We start from the raw sequence: 17526 nt of genomic DNA on the forward strand, positions 1-17526 counted from the left end.
AAACTGTCTGGGAAACCCTTCACCAAGAAATACAAATAACAGAAATATGATATCTATATACACAACCTGATTATGTCTCCCCATTTACAAAACACAAGTGAATAATTTTCAAATGCCAACAACTCAGCTAATTTTACTCAGCTTTTTAATTGCACCACACTTGGGTCTGGTTTCATAAAGACTGAACAGGGCTCATAAAATACAACCAAATTAAGGCAGCAGTTAACCATAGGTACAGGTGATTTCCGGACAAACAGTTTTACTTAAATGTTGCTGTTATCCACAAATCCAGGTATACATTCAGGGTTAAATTGAGAAGAATTTCAGAAAGAGTGCAGGAGAAAACATACATTGAAGGCACCAGTACAATCTGAAGTTGACTGTGATACTGTGTGGTAACCCTGTACTCAGACTAATTGAATTTCAGTGGCTTTGATCCCAGGTGACATTAAGCTGATTTAAAAAGGCATGAGATTTTTGCCCACTTTCCTCTCTGGTGAAGAATGCATGCACAAGCCCTCCAGTTAGTGAAGTACGGCATGAGCTGCGTATGCAGGTGTACCATGTTTGTGCACATTGCATTCAGCCTGTATTTCTGAGAATTACACTTAACTCTGCTCTTCCACTCTTCCAACAAACTGACCAAGAGCACTTTGATCACAACCAAGCTCCTTTATCACTTCACCAGACTCAAACATTCTTCTTTCGTGTACGTGTCACTACTTATAACAACGCAACAAACCCACACGCACGAAGCCCTCCTCACCACCGTGCTGCGTGCACCACAAGGCATGAGCTCAACATCAGCCACACACCAAGAGCCCAAGTGATCTAGTGATGAGGAGGAAGTCATGCTTTACCTTGCAGCTGCAGGGGTGATCAGCTAGCCTAACGGTGTTTGGAAGAGGCTTTTTAGCATGCATTTGCTCACTAGATGTTTCCGTGCAACAGAGTTTATTAGAAAGCAAGGCTTTGTGATCTGTTCTATTGCTTCTGAGACATCAGTGAGGAACAATGTAATTTTAAAAAAACAATTAGATCTCTCCTCACCACAATTCCTAGGAGAAATTATTACAGCCAATGCAATTCTTTGTGCAGTTTCTAGCAACTTCCCACTTACTGCTTTACCTCCATGGGCCATAGGCAGAATGGGGAAAGGGAAGCTGTAGGAAGACTCTCATGTATAGGCAGGCCTCCGCTCATCCAAAAGTCTCCTTCCTCTCCCCACACAACACCATTTATTCCCGGGATCTATCTTTATGTAGCTCATGGAGAAGTCAAAGCCCCTGGTCCTAGCTTCTCAATATAAATCACCAGCGTAATGTGACAGCTGAGAACACTCTGCGATAACAGATCGCCTCAGAATCTTTACTGGGAAATGATTGTTTTAAAAAACCTCTGGGTTTTTAACCTTCACCTGTTTTGCGGTGTCTCTAACGTGCGGCACCTTGACTGTCCAGTGGCCTGCCAGTAATCCCCTGTCTGCTTAGACTTCAGTGAACTGGAAAATACTAATCACAAGATTCAGCTCTGTCATGAGATAAAGCATTTTAAATCCAAGTATTCAAATCTGCAAAAGTATCAGCTTATCTTAGTTATTGCTCTCATACATTGCAGACAATCACTGAAATTAAAGCTTTACTTTGGTCTCCCCTGGCACTTGTCTTATTTTGAGGCCACAAAAAGCAAGGGTAAGTGAGGATATTTGCGTACTCTTCATTTGTAACTACAGCCTACAAGTTCCCTACACTTTTTATTCCTTTGACCATGACCAAGCTCTTTGGGGTAACTAACATTATCCACCGTTAAGAGAACTCAAGCACTTCTCCCTTGCCTAGGGACATGCCATTTGCAGACAAAAAAACTCAGAATACTTACCCATATGCAGAACTGCACCTCTTACTGGATTTCAGAGCAGGAGGCAAGAACAGTCCTTGCTGCCCCCCTGACAAGGGCAGAAAAACTACAGTAGCTTTATTCATGTTCAAGCAAGGAGAGAGCACTCAACCTCCCACAGAGCTTACTGCCCACGTTACCAAAGTGCTCCTTGCAGGGGGCAGCCTGGTTTTTTTGGCCAACATACCACCTCCAGCCATTCTTTTAAGTACAACACAAGACTGAGCCGAACTTTCCATTTACCATTGCAGATGAGAACACCAATTACAAAAAGCCCCCAAAAACATTAAGTTCAAACCAGTACATAACACACCAATCCTCTGATTCTGCAGGGGCTACTCAAGTTATGCACTTGTTTAGTGCTGACAACATGCTTGCCCTGCTCTGAAAGGAAAGACAAGTCCTGCCAGAGTTTTCAGAATGAGACTGCTGCCCAGAATACAGAGAACCCGATGGGGAAAAGAAAGGGGGTAAGAGTGCACAGGGTTGACATGCTTTAAAAAGCAGCTGGTGTTTCATTAGCTTGCTTTTCTTGAGCTTTTACTAAAGACATGCTTAAAACAGGAAAGCACAAGCAGGAACATCAAAACCATGAATGGAACAACAGGGTAAGCAGAGGGTAGAGCTGATTTTTAATTTTGTGTTATCGTGACATTAGGTTTTAATATTAAAAATACCAGAACGAGAGGTGGAATAACAGAGGGACAACACTGTGTCTGGACAGATGTGGATTCCCTGAACAAGTTCCTTGCCTCAGCATAAAGGAGAACAGCAAAGAAAAGATGTGCTGTTTGTTTCATAAAGGGGAAAAAAAACCCAAACCTGTTTTGCACACAGGATGAGGACTGTTTGTAAGAAAACCAAATATAGAACACAGAATTCAGAGCCAAAGCAGAATATTCCAATCTACTAGGAGTTACCGAACTACAACACAGGCTTGAAAACACAGTATGCTCTGAATAATTTGCACAGAAAATTTCACTCGGGACTTGTGATCTGCAGGTTTGTCTCAGGTGTTAAGTACTATGGTGTCAAGAAACAGCAGGTTTCTTGCAGGACATGAAAGAGCAATGCTTGAGATAGTTATGTGAAAGCTGGGACTGTGCTGCTCTCCTACTTGCTGACTCCAGCATGGTAGTTGTAGCACAGTGGAAGAACATGGTCCTTGGCAGCAATCCTGCTTCTAGAGGTCATAGAGAAAGCTGCAAGCACAATGGATTAACAGATTTTTCCAAGACATCAAGCTCCTCTTTGTCCTTTCATTCTCCTCACCTCCACCCCAGTCCCTGCTGCTTTCTTTCACATTTCTTCCTCGATAAAGAGATGGTTTACTCAGCTGCTGCAAGGCATCCACATCTCCCGCAGGCAGTTAAGGGGACAGAAAGGAAATTACATGGGAGCTCTCAACAAGCAGCAGGGGCTATAGCATTCAATTTTTATACTGTGTTAGGCTGTATGAGAAAAGGTCTCTGCATGCATACAAAGGAGCACAGAGAGACAATGGAGGAAGGAGCCTAAATAATACCCTGCTGGGATGTTCCCATGCCCATCACAGGAGTCACCAGCCCATCAAAGGTCCATCTTGGCAAATCCAGAGGAGCAGAGGGGCACAGCGGTGGGCAGGAAGCCAAATTAAGGACTTCAAGGAAGGGACACCCTGCCTGGTTGCCTCCCAGGGCTCTCCCATGACAGCTTTAGCCTCACTGTCCAGGTATGAAACCCAAGATGAGTTACTGGGACCAATAATCTGCATCAATTTTTGGATTAAGAGGGGTTGTCGTTTCCCAGGGATGTGGGACACCTTACAGGATGCTGGGGATGAGCATTTTGAAACTTCACGATCTAGATTAAAATAGGCAAAACTAAAGCAGCACACAGGCTGGAAATTATAATTACAATTTTTTGAATAAAAGTTACAACAAGTAGCACAATGTTTAAGACACATTGTCTTAAGGCAAATTTCCAAAGACTCTTATTAACCCAGACCAAAATCCCAGATAAACACTTAGTTTTTAAAAGCACAGCTGTACTTATCCATATACTACGCTATTAGAGACAGCTTGCTTTCATTCCCAGAGACAGTTCTGGCAGTTTATCCACCAGAGTGCTACAGACCTGTCATTAAAACAGAAGTAATATTTGGAAACCATTTTGTTGTTGCTTTCAAACAAACTGGAATGCTAGTTTGTGACAACATGTCAACATTTGCTTTCCAAACACAGCAACACTGCATATTTCAACTCATAGGCAAGACTGCAAAAAGGTTCTAGAAAATCTGTTCCACCAAACAAAGAAGTTTTCAGTAGTTCTGTGCCTTTGCTCTTTCAAAGCACTGCAACACTAGCTCCCCGCTCTAGCCATGGACATTTCACTCTCCCCTACCAGCAATGTGAAAACAATCCTTTAATTGGATACAACCTACAAATATGTATGATGTGGAAAAACTATCTTAGGCTACGTTGAAGTGTATCATGTATGTGAACAAGCTCCAGGAGGTCTTCACAAGCTGTAATAGTTCTCAGTATACGATCCATACATATCAGGAAATGGTCAGTTATAAGCAGCAAGCTATGTAACCTTTCCAGGTTGAGAATGCATTTTCACAGTGCATCCCAGGTTAAGACACTACATCTATTAAGAGTGCCACTGTTAGTCCTGAATGGATTTTGAACAACATTCCAACAGTCATTTAAATCACCATCTACACATAAGGAAGATCAACACTGAAATACTATTGATACAGAAATTCCACACAACACTACTAAATATTTTTCAAGGTGCATTTGAAGTCAGTGCTGTTTGCATTTCACACAGAAATTCTTCAACCTTATCAGTTGATTTATATTAATTTTATTATAAAACACAAACCAAAGTGTTTTTACAGAAATACATAAAAAAGTCTAGTACTGAGTTGATAAAGTCTGTCTAAGTTTTAGAATAGCACAGTTACAGAAGTCAGTTTCACAGAGAGGAAAAAGTACAGCAAGAACCTTCAGGATGCTTTCTAGTCAAGGTTGTACAGAGGAATCTGAAAGATCAGATATTCTCAGGTAGACAGGATTGTGTTTATTCACAAATTTCTTCAGTCTCCGAAACCTCTTCATTTGAGCTTTGCAGCCTTTGTGTGATACATATTTAAAGTACTTGCAATCTAAGCAAAAACATAAGAAAGCATTTTAAGTTATATCATGATACAAGCAAATACAAAATGCTTTCACTGTTTAAATAACATGCAAACATCTAAGAAAGTTTTCAGTATCAGAGATAATAAAATAATCCAAGACATGCACATTAGAGACATAACTGCAGCATTAAATAATCTATCCTCATTTGATCCAGAAAACATTCTGCATGTATATAACTGTATGCTGTGTCTTGCAAAATACTTTCTTCTGTTTTACCCTTTAAATAGATCAGAAAGTAAAATTTCAAGAGTGTAAAGCAGCATTGATATCATACATTTTTCCTTATCCAACACAGTAACTTAGAGAGGCTCATATTGACACCAATAAGCACACAAACGTCATTAAAGAAAATTAGGGCTGGAACAATTTTATTAGCCATCTGGAAATAAAAGCTGAGAAATATTTGATAACATATTACTGAAAGCAAAAATTACTTTTGATATGAGAAATTGTTTTTTTGAGGTTGGCTGACAAGAAACAAGCTGCCTATCAACCAAAGGTCCAAACCAGTGTACGAGCCAGTCTCCATACCGTATTCTCATTCTCCATTTAGCAGCTGGTTTTTGGCCTGATACTCCACTTGGTTTTGGCAGCATTTCAAACAATGCTGCTAAAGAGGTCATAATCTTCACCTTCTTACCAAACTGCTGACAGTTTTCACGCAAGACACGCCCCCCCTTTTCCTGCATTACAACACCCCCATAGTCCTTAATGACCAGCTGCTCCCCAGTACTTGCTGAGACACTGCCTAGGCTGGCATCCAGCAAGCAAACTGTCCACAGTCCTCACAACATTCACTCAGGAGCATGTTGTACACTTCTGAAAATGTGGTCTGAAGGTTAAACAACAAGATAAAAAGTATTGTGACTGCTCAACAAGGCCAGATAAAACAGAATTGTAAACCAGGGTAAGTTATGCAAAATATGCCTCACTGTCAAATAACAAATCAATTTAAACACTTTTTCTCATATTCAGCTTCAAAGAGAACAATCTTTCCTAGAAGAAACAAACTGCATTTCCTCCTAGAAACAAACTGCATTTCTTCCAAGGAGTCGATCAGCTGCATCCCATCTAATTAGGGCTAGAACATTATCTTGATTCTACGGAGCAAAAAGGAAAGAAAATTTAGTATTACCTCTTCCCAGTAAGATTCCAGCCACCAGAGCTTTTTCATATGAAAGGCTTTCATTTTCCTGCCAATTCTTTTTTGCCAAGTAGCGGCTAAAGTGGAAGGCTGGCCACCAGTCCTTTCTGGAGTTCCATTCCTGCTTGATCCAGGCAAGATGCTTCTCAGAGCTGTAAAAATGTAAAACAAGTTAGAGAAAATCTTAAACTGGGATGAAAAGACGATTAAAAGGCACTAAATTTTACAATCAATATAAGTCTCACAAATTACTACCATAGACTCACCGACCTTACACTGCAGACTGAAACACTAATCTAAACATAAATAATCTTTTTTTTTTTTTAATCCCTGGCAACACTACTGAGGCAGGAGGTTACCTTCAGCAGTCTTATAGACTTGGCAAGAACAGATTATGGCGTGAAATGAAGGAAGCCTTTGACTTGTGTGCCACTTTGACAAACTTAAAAGAAACTTTCTTATTACTATTGACAAATTAGTAGCATGAAGGCGTGGGTTTGTTTTTAGAAAAGGTTTGTTTGACTCTATGCATACTCAAAGACTAATTTATCCCAAATATTTATCATAATAACTGTTATGCAATAAAGACCTTAAACCAAGCATTTCAGAAATAGAAACTACCTACAACTAGGAAGTGATATTCCCTAAAAAAGACCAAGATGCCCAGTGTATTTCAAGATATTCTGAATCTGTGTCTTCAAATACAAAAATGCCGGCAAAGTCGATTGAGAGCACTGTACCATTTTTACTAACTATGCAGCAACAATCCTAGTTTTAATCACTAGTCTCTAGACCTTGACAGAAGACGCTGTGGAGGTGGCAATGGCAATAAAACAGCAAAACAGGTCAAATTAAGTACCAAATTAATTTACTGTAAATCTATAGGGCTCAAAAACCACAACATCCTGTTTGTGGGTAAAATAAAGTCTAGACATTGGAGGCCTGGGCATGGCTTCTTCTAAAATCAGAGGCCACATCTTTCAGCACTGAAAAGGAGACATCAATCCCCAGGAATGTTGGCTCAGCTTTCAGAAATACACTGGCTGCATTCTGTAACAGTTACCACCGTCACACAACACACCAGTCTGCAGTACCAGCCATGCCCGTACTGCAGCCCTGCAATTCTCAAACCAGCTTCAGATAACACACGTGTAGCTAACACAGCAGAAGACCCAACAACTTGGTGTCCTCCTGCCCCCTAAAGAGGGAGGTTAGTGGTGGGCAGCAAATGCTACCCAAACATCTCAATAACTCTTCCTGCAGAAGCACATAACTTGGTAAAAATTCACCCTTTTTCAGGCAATGACAATACCAGAAATTTAGAATTCTCCTCAACAATAATTTCTTCTTTCCTCCCAGTGAAAGCACACTGCAGTCAAGCACTGCCACAGAAGTCAGGGTAGGCCAGATGACTCCTCCATTCACCAGCACAAAGACAAAGGCTACATACAGAGTGTCACTTTGCCAATTGCCCCAAGGTGGGGCTCACTGCATCAGAGATACTTACATTACAATTTGTTTCACCTGTCTTGCCAAACAGCTCCATGCTTTTACGTTTTCCTTACAACCAGCATAATCCAAGGCTGCAAAAATAACTTCTAGCCCCAGTCGACGTCTTTTCCTTTTCTCTGGAAAAAGATTAGGCTGATCAATGAATTACTTACATCAGGCTGAACTCATAAGTAAGTAATAACTGAAATACAGTTCTTCATCCTGCTTCTCCAAATGCTGCTACTGTCCCTATTACTGAGGGTTCCCCCCATTGCCTTCTGCCTCTTCCAAGAGATGAAGTTAAGGAATACTTCCTGGCTCTAGAGCACAACTCATCCAAGATACATTCTGTCCCTACTGCCATTCTGCTCAAAAACTGCTGACTTGAGGCACACGTAGGACCACTCACTTATCCCACACCACCTTCCTTACAATAGGGACTGTTTCCAAAGCTCACTAACCAGCGCTTCCAACTGGCACCACTGTTCAACATGTTCTTCCCATGGGAAGGCACACAGTGCCTCTGAAACACTTCAAACCCTGAGATGCCACCAAAAAAATAAAATCTAGGACTACTATGAATACAACAGACATTTCACATCAGGAGAGTTCTTAAAACAATGCTTGACACATCACAGGAGGTAAACGTGGGAGAAGTTATGTTTATCAGTATGAATTTCTTAAAAAAACAGATTGTGCTCATTAGCTATGAAAACTTAGCAAATTTGTCACGCACGAACAGAAAAAAGGAGGTTTCAGACAGGAGGTTGCTTTTCCACCCTCCCAAAGAGGAAAAGCAAAAGAGAAAACAATCTTTATTCATGAACATTTCACCGATCTGCTGACCTGCTGGAACATGCCAAGACAGACAGCTTGGAATACAACTGAACAGCGTGGAAAAAAAAGAGTCTCCAAACTGGAAGACTCTTCTACCAGCTTGAAGATAAAACTCCCTTGAATAGAAAGAAAATTTTATTCTTTGATCAGTAACAATGAACTAAAGCATAGATCCACGCCAATTCCTCCAAAAGAAAAATAAATAAGAGACCTCAGAAAGGGAATAGAGACCCTAAAAAAAAAAAGTTATTTTTGAGATTCTGGCTGTGCCTCACAGTTTGCTTTGATCAGCTTTTGAAATGAGAAAGGCATTTGTTTATAGAAGTTTGGAAATGCCTAGTCACACATCCAACTTAAAAGTTCCCATGACTGGAAAGTTGGGTTTGGGGTTGTTAGGTTTTTTTTTTTTTCCCCTTAAACTACTTCAAAAAACAGAAAAAAGGCTGTAGAATAATTTCAGAATACTATTCCAGATTAACATAAAGGAAAGGAGCAAAGATATTTAAAGACTTACTTGATTTTTGAAGCATGGTATTAAAATCTATCATTAGTTCATGAGAAGGAACAATATCATGCAAAATCTGAAAAACAAAAATAACACCACAAAACCCAGATATATTATTTTAACGTGAAAACTTTTGAAGACTTCTACCTGAACAAGAGAAGCACAGGCTTCAGAGTTTTGGGTGGTTTAGTTAGGAAAACTAAGCAATCTGGCACCTTAGCGCCTTGATATAAAGAATTAATGTATCTAGGTCCATTTTGCACATCTGTGACACAACAGATGAAATACCTTGACGGCTGCTGAGGAACACTGCATGTGACAAACACAACATTCTCAAGGAACAGCCCAAATCCATATCCAGTGTCCCCTTTTTAAAAGGCAATGTCATTTCCTTCCTAGGCCAGCTCTAGCTCCTCTGTCTACTGCTCTGTGCATTGGATCACAGTTTCTGGATTTATCAGACCACTACTTTGATTTGTCACTAGCTTGTAAGAGACTAGTGTCTAAAGCCACTGCTAAAAGCACTGAGAAGATGGAATTTTATATACATATGCAGCAGCTTAAAAGTCTAAGCTTTATGAAGCTGTTGTTTCAAAGCATCTGCCTTAACAAGCTAAGCACGTTAATGCTATTAAGTGACAAAACGGATTACAAGAAGCTACCAAGATCAATGAGCAAGGACAAGGAAAGCAGGAATTTAAAAGCAACTACACAAAAGCTTAATATAGCAAGGCCTTGTCTGCCAAGAGCCAGCAGAAATTAACTTCTATGTTAGCTTAAATGCGCAGCTCATTGAAAACAAGGAGAGAATTTAACTGCTAGACAGGATCAGCATGTGAAAGAGCAAGCATCTAATAATTTCTTCAATATTGTAAAGATCAAACTGTAACAGAAATCAATGCGTGTTATGTACAAGACTGCTGATACAGACTTCTGGAACCATGTAAACACATTCTCTGAGCTTCTTTACTGACCTTAAGTTATACAATATATCAGTTAAAGGCAAAACAAAGACTTGAATTCAAAGACAGTAAAGGACTGTTTGCTCCACTATTAGCATCCCTCTCGCTAACTCTCCTCTTACCCTCTGCTTCCCACAAATAGAATAGGGTAAATAATGTTACAGGAGCAACTGAACCAAACTGTCGGACATCATGCAACATGAATGACCCCAGACTGTATCTACTGTATAATATATACCTTCAGTACAGATATGAGTGATTTCTTTGATTCACCATGTCTTTTCAGGAACTGATAGAGGTAAACATGAGCATTGGGGTTAGTAGGAAACTCTGGGTTGTAGGCGTATTCGTTTAAAACTTGGCGGGCTTCGTTATGGTCTCCATAGAACTCCAACATCTAAAAGAAGTTAAGTTCGTTGTTAGTTTGCCACATATTAGCAATCAAAGTTTGGGTTGCCACAGAACTATCCTATAGCACAGTCTGTATCTAAGAGTACAGCATATTAGATAGGACTAATGTATTTTAACTTCACTGGCCACTCTCACCACAGACAGACCAAAACATCACACACAGAAGCTGCTGCAGGAGAAAATTCCTTTAACACTTTCTTAACTGTCAAAGAATTACCAGCACTTGCTCACTGGAAAGAGACACTGAAGCAGCCTGCCGTATCTTTGAAGAGAACTCCATGACAGAACTTGGCAGCTATTAGCACCAAGTAAAATTCTGTAAGAACTGCTTAGAAAAGTCAGTTTATCAGCATTTACAAAAAAGTAAGTAACTTCAAAAATATTTTAATATTACTTTAATTATAAATTCTAAGCATGTATTTTAAAAAAACCACACAGAAGGACTGCGTGTTTGATGTCTTGAACATTTAACATATCCAGAAAAATACTGCCCTGCCAAAGAGAGAACCTGTTTTCAGGAATTTAAACAAAGCAGCTGTGCTCCAATTTCTGTACTAGCACCATGCAAACAAAATATGCAAGCTGTTTCTCTACTTCCTTTTCTTGGCAATGCACAGATAAAGTCCTTTTTGTACTCTGTGCAGGCTCTGCAGTTCTACCAGGAGTAAACTGTGCTCTAAATCAAAGCCAGTGAGATACATGTATGGATGTGTTAACTTTCAAAATACCTTGTTGTCACCTACAGAAATAGAAAAAAGGCGCACACGGACATCTTAGTGAAAATTAGACAGGGAAATGCAAAAGAAAGATATCTTTAAAACATGTCCTTACATCCACATAGCATGTCACAAATTGATCCCAGACTCCAGGCATTTTAATAATCTCCTTTAAGTTCACTGCTGCCTTCCGAAAGCAACTGTGCATTTCCTGTTCAACAGACAAATCTTCAAATCCCTCCTGACCTACCAAAATATGAAAGAACACCACAAAGTTAGCTCTGCTAATCAAAAGGGATCTTGAAGTGGTGCACCTAAGAGATGATCACATTTTGCTAAGGACAGACTCCAGAGAGCTTTTAAGAGAGGCCTCAGTTCCTTCAGTATTGAAGCAAGAAATTTTTACTGCACCGCATTCAAATTTATTATTACCCACTTTCAACTTATGGGGCACAATGGGTAGTGTTCCAAGATAAGCTGCTACCAGCACAAGGTACATTAACCAAATCCAATACTTAGTTTTCACAGAAAAAATTAAAGATCCAATGTAAGTGATAATGCACAGTCAGCAGGTATATGCAGAATTAGATGCCACACACAAGTAGCAACTTACACATCTGTAAAGAAGCTGAAATTCAAACAGAAGTTTTGGGGGCTTTTGCTAGCACTCAAATTTCTAGCAGCAGTCAAGCACTTAAACACCTATTAAGTCACTGCTATAAGTGAACACATTCCTTTATTCGTTATTTTAGGTGATGCTGCCTGTATATAAGAAAGGTGGTTGGGCAGAAGAAAAAGTTTCAGAACAGCATTTTAGGACACTTCAGAAAAGTGCAGGTCAGTGTGCCATTTTGGCACCACCATCATTGCTAGTCTAGAATTATGTATCAAATTTTGAAGTCTGGTAAAAGAAAAGGTGCCACTGCAAACCACGGTGTCTGCACAAACAAGTAAGCTGAAGTTTATACAGCTCAATACAAAAACACTTACCATGCTCTAACAGGATGTTCTTTTGCTTAGACCACTTATAGTAGTCCAACAATCCCATGTAAGCCTGAATCAGTTTCAGTTCTTTATCCTGAATGATTGTTTGTTCTCCAAACCTCCAGCTTTCTGCCAGGGACAGGTTTTGGTAAGCTTCATCTATTAGTCCATTACCAAGGAGATAGAAGGCATGCTCTAAACAAACCTGCAATTCAAACAGTCCATACCACAGCATTTCACATCACAAATGGAGATTCTCAGCAATAGAGTTCTACACAGATGTGTAGGGAAAGAAGATACTCATGACTGACATGCATATAGAACATTGCAAACACAGTTGGTAAAGTATTTTAATTAGAAGAGCATTTTACACATTCTTTTATCCAAACAGTATCTTTACAAGGAATTTTGGAGAAAAATACAGGAATGGAAGTATATGAGTGTCACTGGGGGCAAGGAGATCAGCCAAAAACGGAAATAATTTTTTCTGTCTGAAGGTGCTGTAGAAACATTAATAATTGAAAACAAATCTGATATACAAAGATGTATCCCTGGGAAGGGAAAGGGCTGAAGTTCTTGAAATCTGTGGGGCAGGAAGTCACCCATCGGGCAGTAGACACTCAGCAGTACTTGAAAGCAACTGTCTCAAAAAATCTGCTTGTCATTAACAAGTGCTGTACCCATTTAAGAAGATTCAGAAATGACCCGAGGAAATCCAGCTGGGCTGTATTTGCTGATCTTTCATTTGGCTACCCAACTGCAGAACACCTTAAAGAGGGATGTCCTACCCTATCATGTTGATTAGGCACTGGATAAAAGTCTAAACCTTCAGTTAGCTCTAGTAAACTCTCAAACAGAGCTTCTGTTAAAGGCCTCAAACAAATACAACAGAATGAAAGACAGAAGCATCATCACAAATGAGAAACAGTTAAGGAAACTGAGGCAATATAGGTTTGAATGAGCCACCATAGGAAAAAAAAACCCTACAGCTGGTGACAGAGGTCCACGCTGCTACTGTTTTACATACAGATACACACCTCCCTACTGTTTTATATATAGATTAGCTACTTGAAAAGTGAGTTGATAACCATGGCAAAATTTAAGTATAACTGTTTAGTCGGGAACACAGTGATCAAATTAAGGACTAAAACCAAAACTTGGCAGGTGTTATCATGTAGTTAGATGTTACTGGGGCATGCATGAAAAAATTTAATGATTGCAAATTCAAATTAAGAGATCAATTAAAGGATCTAGGCACTTCTAAGGACTGACAATATACATCTGTGATCAAATATGTAGACAATATATTGTTAGGTACAGAACAACCCTTAAAATATCACACTGGTAACTCACAGATGTACTTTTTTTTGCACTATCATTAGTAACACATTTCAAGAGAGAGGTTCAGAAACTAATACTCAAGCGTTCAGATGTGGAAAGTCATCAAGACTGCATTAAGTATACTCACCTTCAAATACCTTTTTACACTTAAAGTTTTAATTGGTTCTATGAAAGTGTTAAACTCTTTTACGCTGCTGTTAGGATGATGCCTCAGAATTTCACTTCCTATTCTCCAAATAATCTATCAATGGGGAGAAACAGATTAAAAAATAACCTTAGTACAAAAATGGCAGTCACCATATATACAGTCTTCTCAAACTTCCTGTTATCGTAACATACGAAAAAAATGTACGTTTGTATTGCAAATAAAAAATTAATACTAAGTATTATCTACTGCTATAGTAACCTACATATTCATCTGGTAGGACTTTTACAATCATTTAGCAGGTGCTTCATAATTGCTCATTATAAATGCAGCACTCCAGCAAAGCTTATGAAAACTGCATTTGTCAGAAGGTTCCCCCTCCTGTTACTGAAAAATTATGTTTTCCTTCCATATGATTCCTCTAAGACACAAGGTACATATATTTCTTTGAATTTAGTAATAAAGATTATTTCCAGTTAGATGTAGCTTCCCATCTATGTGCACTTGTTTTCAAGATCTGCCTACACAATGTAATCAAGTATTCCAGTAAGCTAGCCATATTCAAATACTCCACTTATTTAACAGCTCCTTTCCTCCTCCTTCTATCTCAGTACCTGCTAGGAGTTTTGCAAGTATCGGAGGAGCTGGTACAGACCTAAATAAGCCTGTAACTTTCAAACAGATTCTGACTGTTGGCATGCCAGTGGCAAACATTTACTGCTTTTCCATTTTAGAAGACTACTTTAAGATGACTTTTCATAGATATGCTCCTGAGGGAATTAACATATACCAAGCCAAGTTTTCAACTGTTGTGTCAATGGCCTATGTGAAAAAGACAAAACAAAAAACCCATACAAAACCATCCTGTAAGCCCAGAGAACTTTTCAGGAGCCCTGAGTACCCTGTCAGGAAAAACATCAGACAGCACTGTAGATTCTCAGCACCCCTGAAAGTGAGAGCTAAGTAAGCTCCAGCAAGATTTGTAAAACCCACAGCAGAGGCATGCCTGTGTGGAAGCAGACTTCTAGTGAGTAATTGGACAGCACACTGCCTTGAGCACTACCGACAATGAGGTCTGCTGTACTTTCTGCAGCCTGTCATCTAAGAGTTTCTACATCAACACCTGAACAGTTGCTTATTTGGTTTTGGAAGCTTCAGTATCCTTTTTTTCAAGAAACTAGTTTAGTTATGAAATTTGCCTAACTTTTCAGTTCTCACCTCTGATTTTTTTTCTAATTTAAAAAAAGTATCAAGCCTGTGATTAGTCAAGAAAAATGTTGGTCCTGAAGTATTATAGATGCTTCTTGCAAATATTTTTTCAACTGCAAAAGAACTCTGATAAGGGACATTTACTTACCTCTGACGCACCCACAGGTTCTCTAGAAAAGTCTTTTTCCAGTGCCTCAACATAGAAGGTCAGAAACTCTGCAGCCCTTTTCCACTGTTTTCGTAGCATGGCATCCTGAATGAAATTTAAACACAGTTCCTTGCACTTCTTGAAGTTAAATTTGGATTCACAGAAAGATGCTAAAAAAATAAAGAAAAAAAAAAAAATCAACCAAGCCCACAACTGTCACAGTCCTTATTCAGATAAAGATGTGCCTAACATTTCTTAAATGATCTGACACTACAGAAAGTGATCTCAAGCTATGTGGTTTTGAAGTTGAACACATCTACAAGTCTGCAGTTAAGCAAGACTAAGGCAAAAGCTGGAAATATAATATGAAATGGCATTTTCCACAAGCAGCACACACTTGAAACAGTGAAGAGCCAATTATTACACACTACTGTCCTACCAGAATTAGACCATGGCACTTCGATAACATCACAGTACATTCTGTTATATTCTGGGGACCACCCTCTTTCCTTACTAGTCATCATCTAAGTTTGTCAGTCTGCTGCGCTGAAGATTTGCATACATGCATACAAACGGGCCCTTCCAGTAGCAAAGGCTAAGCAATTCCCACTAGAAATAAAGATAATTATTCGCTTTTAAGACCAGAAAGAGGCCACTTAGCCTTTTTACATGAATACTGGTTCAACTCCTGTTACAGCACAAAATTGGAACCTCGTTTCCACATCTGTTTAAAGCTCGAGGCTGTATGCCATGGTCTAACGTGCCACTACAACAATGTTCAAGCCGTAAGAGCCTTCTGCAAAGGACACGCACAGCCCACCAAAACACCTCCTGTCTCGATGCTGTAGGCAAAGGAGTAACTCAGACACTGGCTTGAAGCAGGTTTATTACAGTGCACTCTACAAAATTACCTCTAACTAACCTATCTATGGGTCTAGTCTTCACACCTCTATCTAACCTCAAAGGCTCCAAGTACTAAAAAAATAAAACTTACAGTGAACACCACAAGATTAAGCACAAGGACCGCGGCTACTACAAGTAAGCAAGTAATAAGGATGCTGTTGAGGTCAGCTGAAACGGACAGAGCTGACGTAAAATGTTTCGCTACAAAGCTATTTTGAATGAACTTCTCCAGAGGTTTTGCGGCCACCTGCATCCACAATGCTTTTGTTATCAGTCACCTCACCGACCCTTACTCTACGAGAAGCGCCCACGACGCCTTCAAGCGCCTCGCAGGCTGCGGGACGAGCGGGATGCCCGCACGCCGCAGCCAAGGGGCACCGGGAACCCCAACTGCCTCTTCGGTGGGAGACCGGGGGCGAACCGCGAAGGGACGGGGCAGGCCAGCCACACCGGCCCCAGGCGCAGCGGGGGCAGAAGGGGCGCTCCCCCCTCGGGGCCGGAGCAGGGGGAAGGGGAACGGCAGAGTACGGGGAGCCGCGCCGGCAGGACGGGGGCGAGCGAGCGCCGTGGGGGCCGCGCCCGCCGCCGGGCAGCTCCGCCCTTACGCTCTTCGGAGAGGTTCAGCGACAGGTAGGGCAGGTGCAGGGGCGGCAGCATGGTGCTCTCCGCCTGCGCGGCGGAGCTCGTCGTCTTCTTCGCCGTCGCCGCCGCCTCCTCCAAGATGCCGTCCATGGCGCCACGGGCCGGGCACCGCGCCCGCACTAACGACGCCTCACCGCCCGGACGCAGCGGGGTGACCCCGGGGGGTAGCCCCTCTGCAGGAAGACGTCAGGAGCCTCCGGCCGCTCGGAGATAACGCAGCCAGGCCGCACGCCGGCAGCCGCCCGTTGTGTGAAGGAGGCCGCCCCAGCCGGACCTCGCGATAACAGCGACCGCCCCTCGCGCCGCACGCGCATGCGCCGTAGTGCGCGGCGCTCCCGGCTGGCGCATGCGTCGTCAGAAACATGGCGCGACTCTGCCGCCATGATAGAAAGGGGACGGGAGGGAAAACGATCGCTCTTGCGCATGCGTGATGAGAAAGCCAGGCACCGCCGTCGCCATGATGGAAGCGGCACTTTTCTCTGTGCGCCTGCGCAGTGAAGGCGGAGGGGGCACGTGAGCGGGAGAGTCTGCGGCCGGCGGGCCTGGCGGCCGTGGTGGGCATGGCCGGGTCAGGCGGTGCCTCCGCCGCTTCGCGCTTGGCTTTGGCCTCAAAAAAAAGGTGTCGTTCGCCCTTGGTGCTCAGCACCCCTTGGCTGTGGGCTTTGGGGGCTGGGCGGGAAGCGGTGCAGGCCTGGCGCCATCAGGCCTACACCCGGGCGGGCTGGGGGGCTGGTCGGGCGCTGGCAGGCTCGGCGGTGAGCCGAGCGCCGGGTAAAGCTGCGCTCGCTTCCACCCGAAGCGGATGGAGAACTGGGGTCTGCCTGCCCCTGTCGGCTGGGGCAGGGCTGAGGGCAGCGGGGTGTGGGGTGCTGCCAGCCCCGGAGGTCTAGCCGGCCCAGCGCAGGCGGCGAGGCTGGGTGCTGCCGGGGCTCTGCCGAGGGAGGGCCGCAGACCGCCAGGGAGCCGGCTCCTGAGCCCGCCCGTGGAAATGGGGAGATGAGCAAGGC

At 42.1% G+C, this 17526-nt stretch overlaps 1 protein-coding gene across 1 annotated transcript; it reads right to left on the minus strand.

Annotated features, from left to right (window-relative positions):
• Positions 1 to 4685: 4685 nt before the first annotated feature.
• TAF1A (TATA-box binding protein associated factor, RNA polymerase I subunit A) lies at positions 4686 to 16802 on the minus strand. The gene is made up of 10 exons (XM_074926316.1): positions 16483 to 16802; positions 14975 to 15144; positions 13600 to 13713; positions 12138 to 12336; positions 11263 to 11393; positions 10259 to 10417; positions 9068 to 9134; positions 7733 to 7853; positions 6217 to 6377; positions 4686 to 5047 (listed from the first exon to the last, which is right to left on the minus strand). Exons 1-10 carry the CDS (start codon positions 16607 to 16609, stop codon positions 4905 to 4907), a joined length of 1392 nt encoding a protein of 463 aa, XP_074782417.1. The 5' UTR covers positions 16610 to 16802; the 3' UTR covers positions 4686 to 4904.
• Between the last annotated feature and the right edge of the window lie 724 nt (positions 16803 to 17526).

This window comes from Athene noctua, chromosome 1 (genome assembly GCF_965140245.1).
Source record: "Athene noctua chromosome 1, bAthNoc1.hap1.1, whole genome shotgun sequence".
Taxonomy (NCBI): domain Eukaryota; kingdom Metazoa; phylum Chordata; class Aves; order Strigiformes; family Strigidae; genus Athene; species Athene noctua.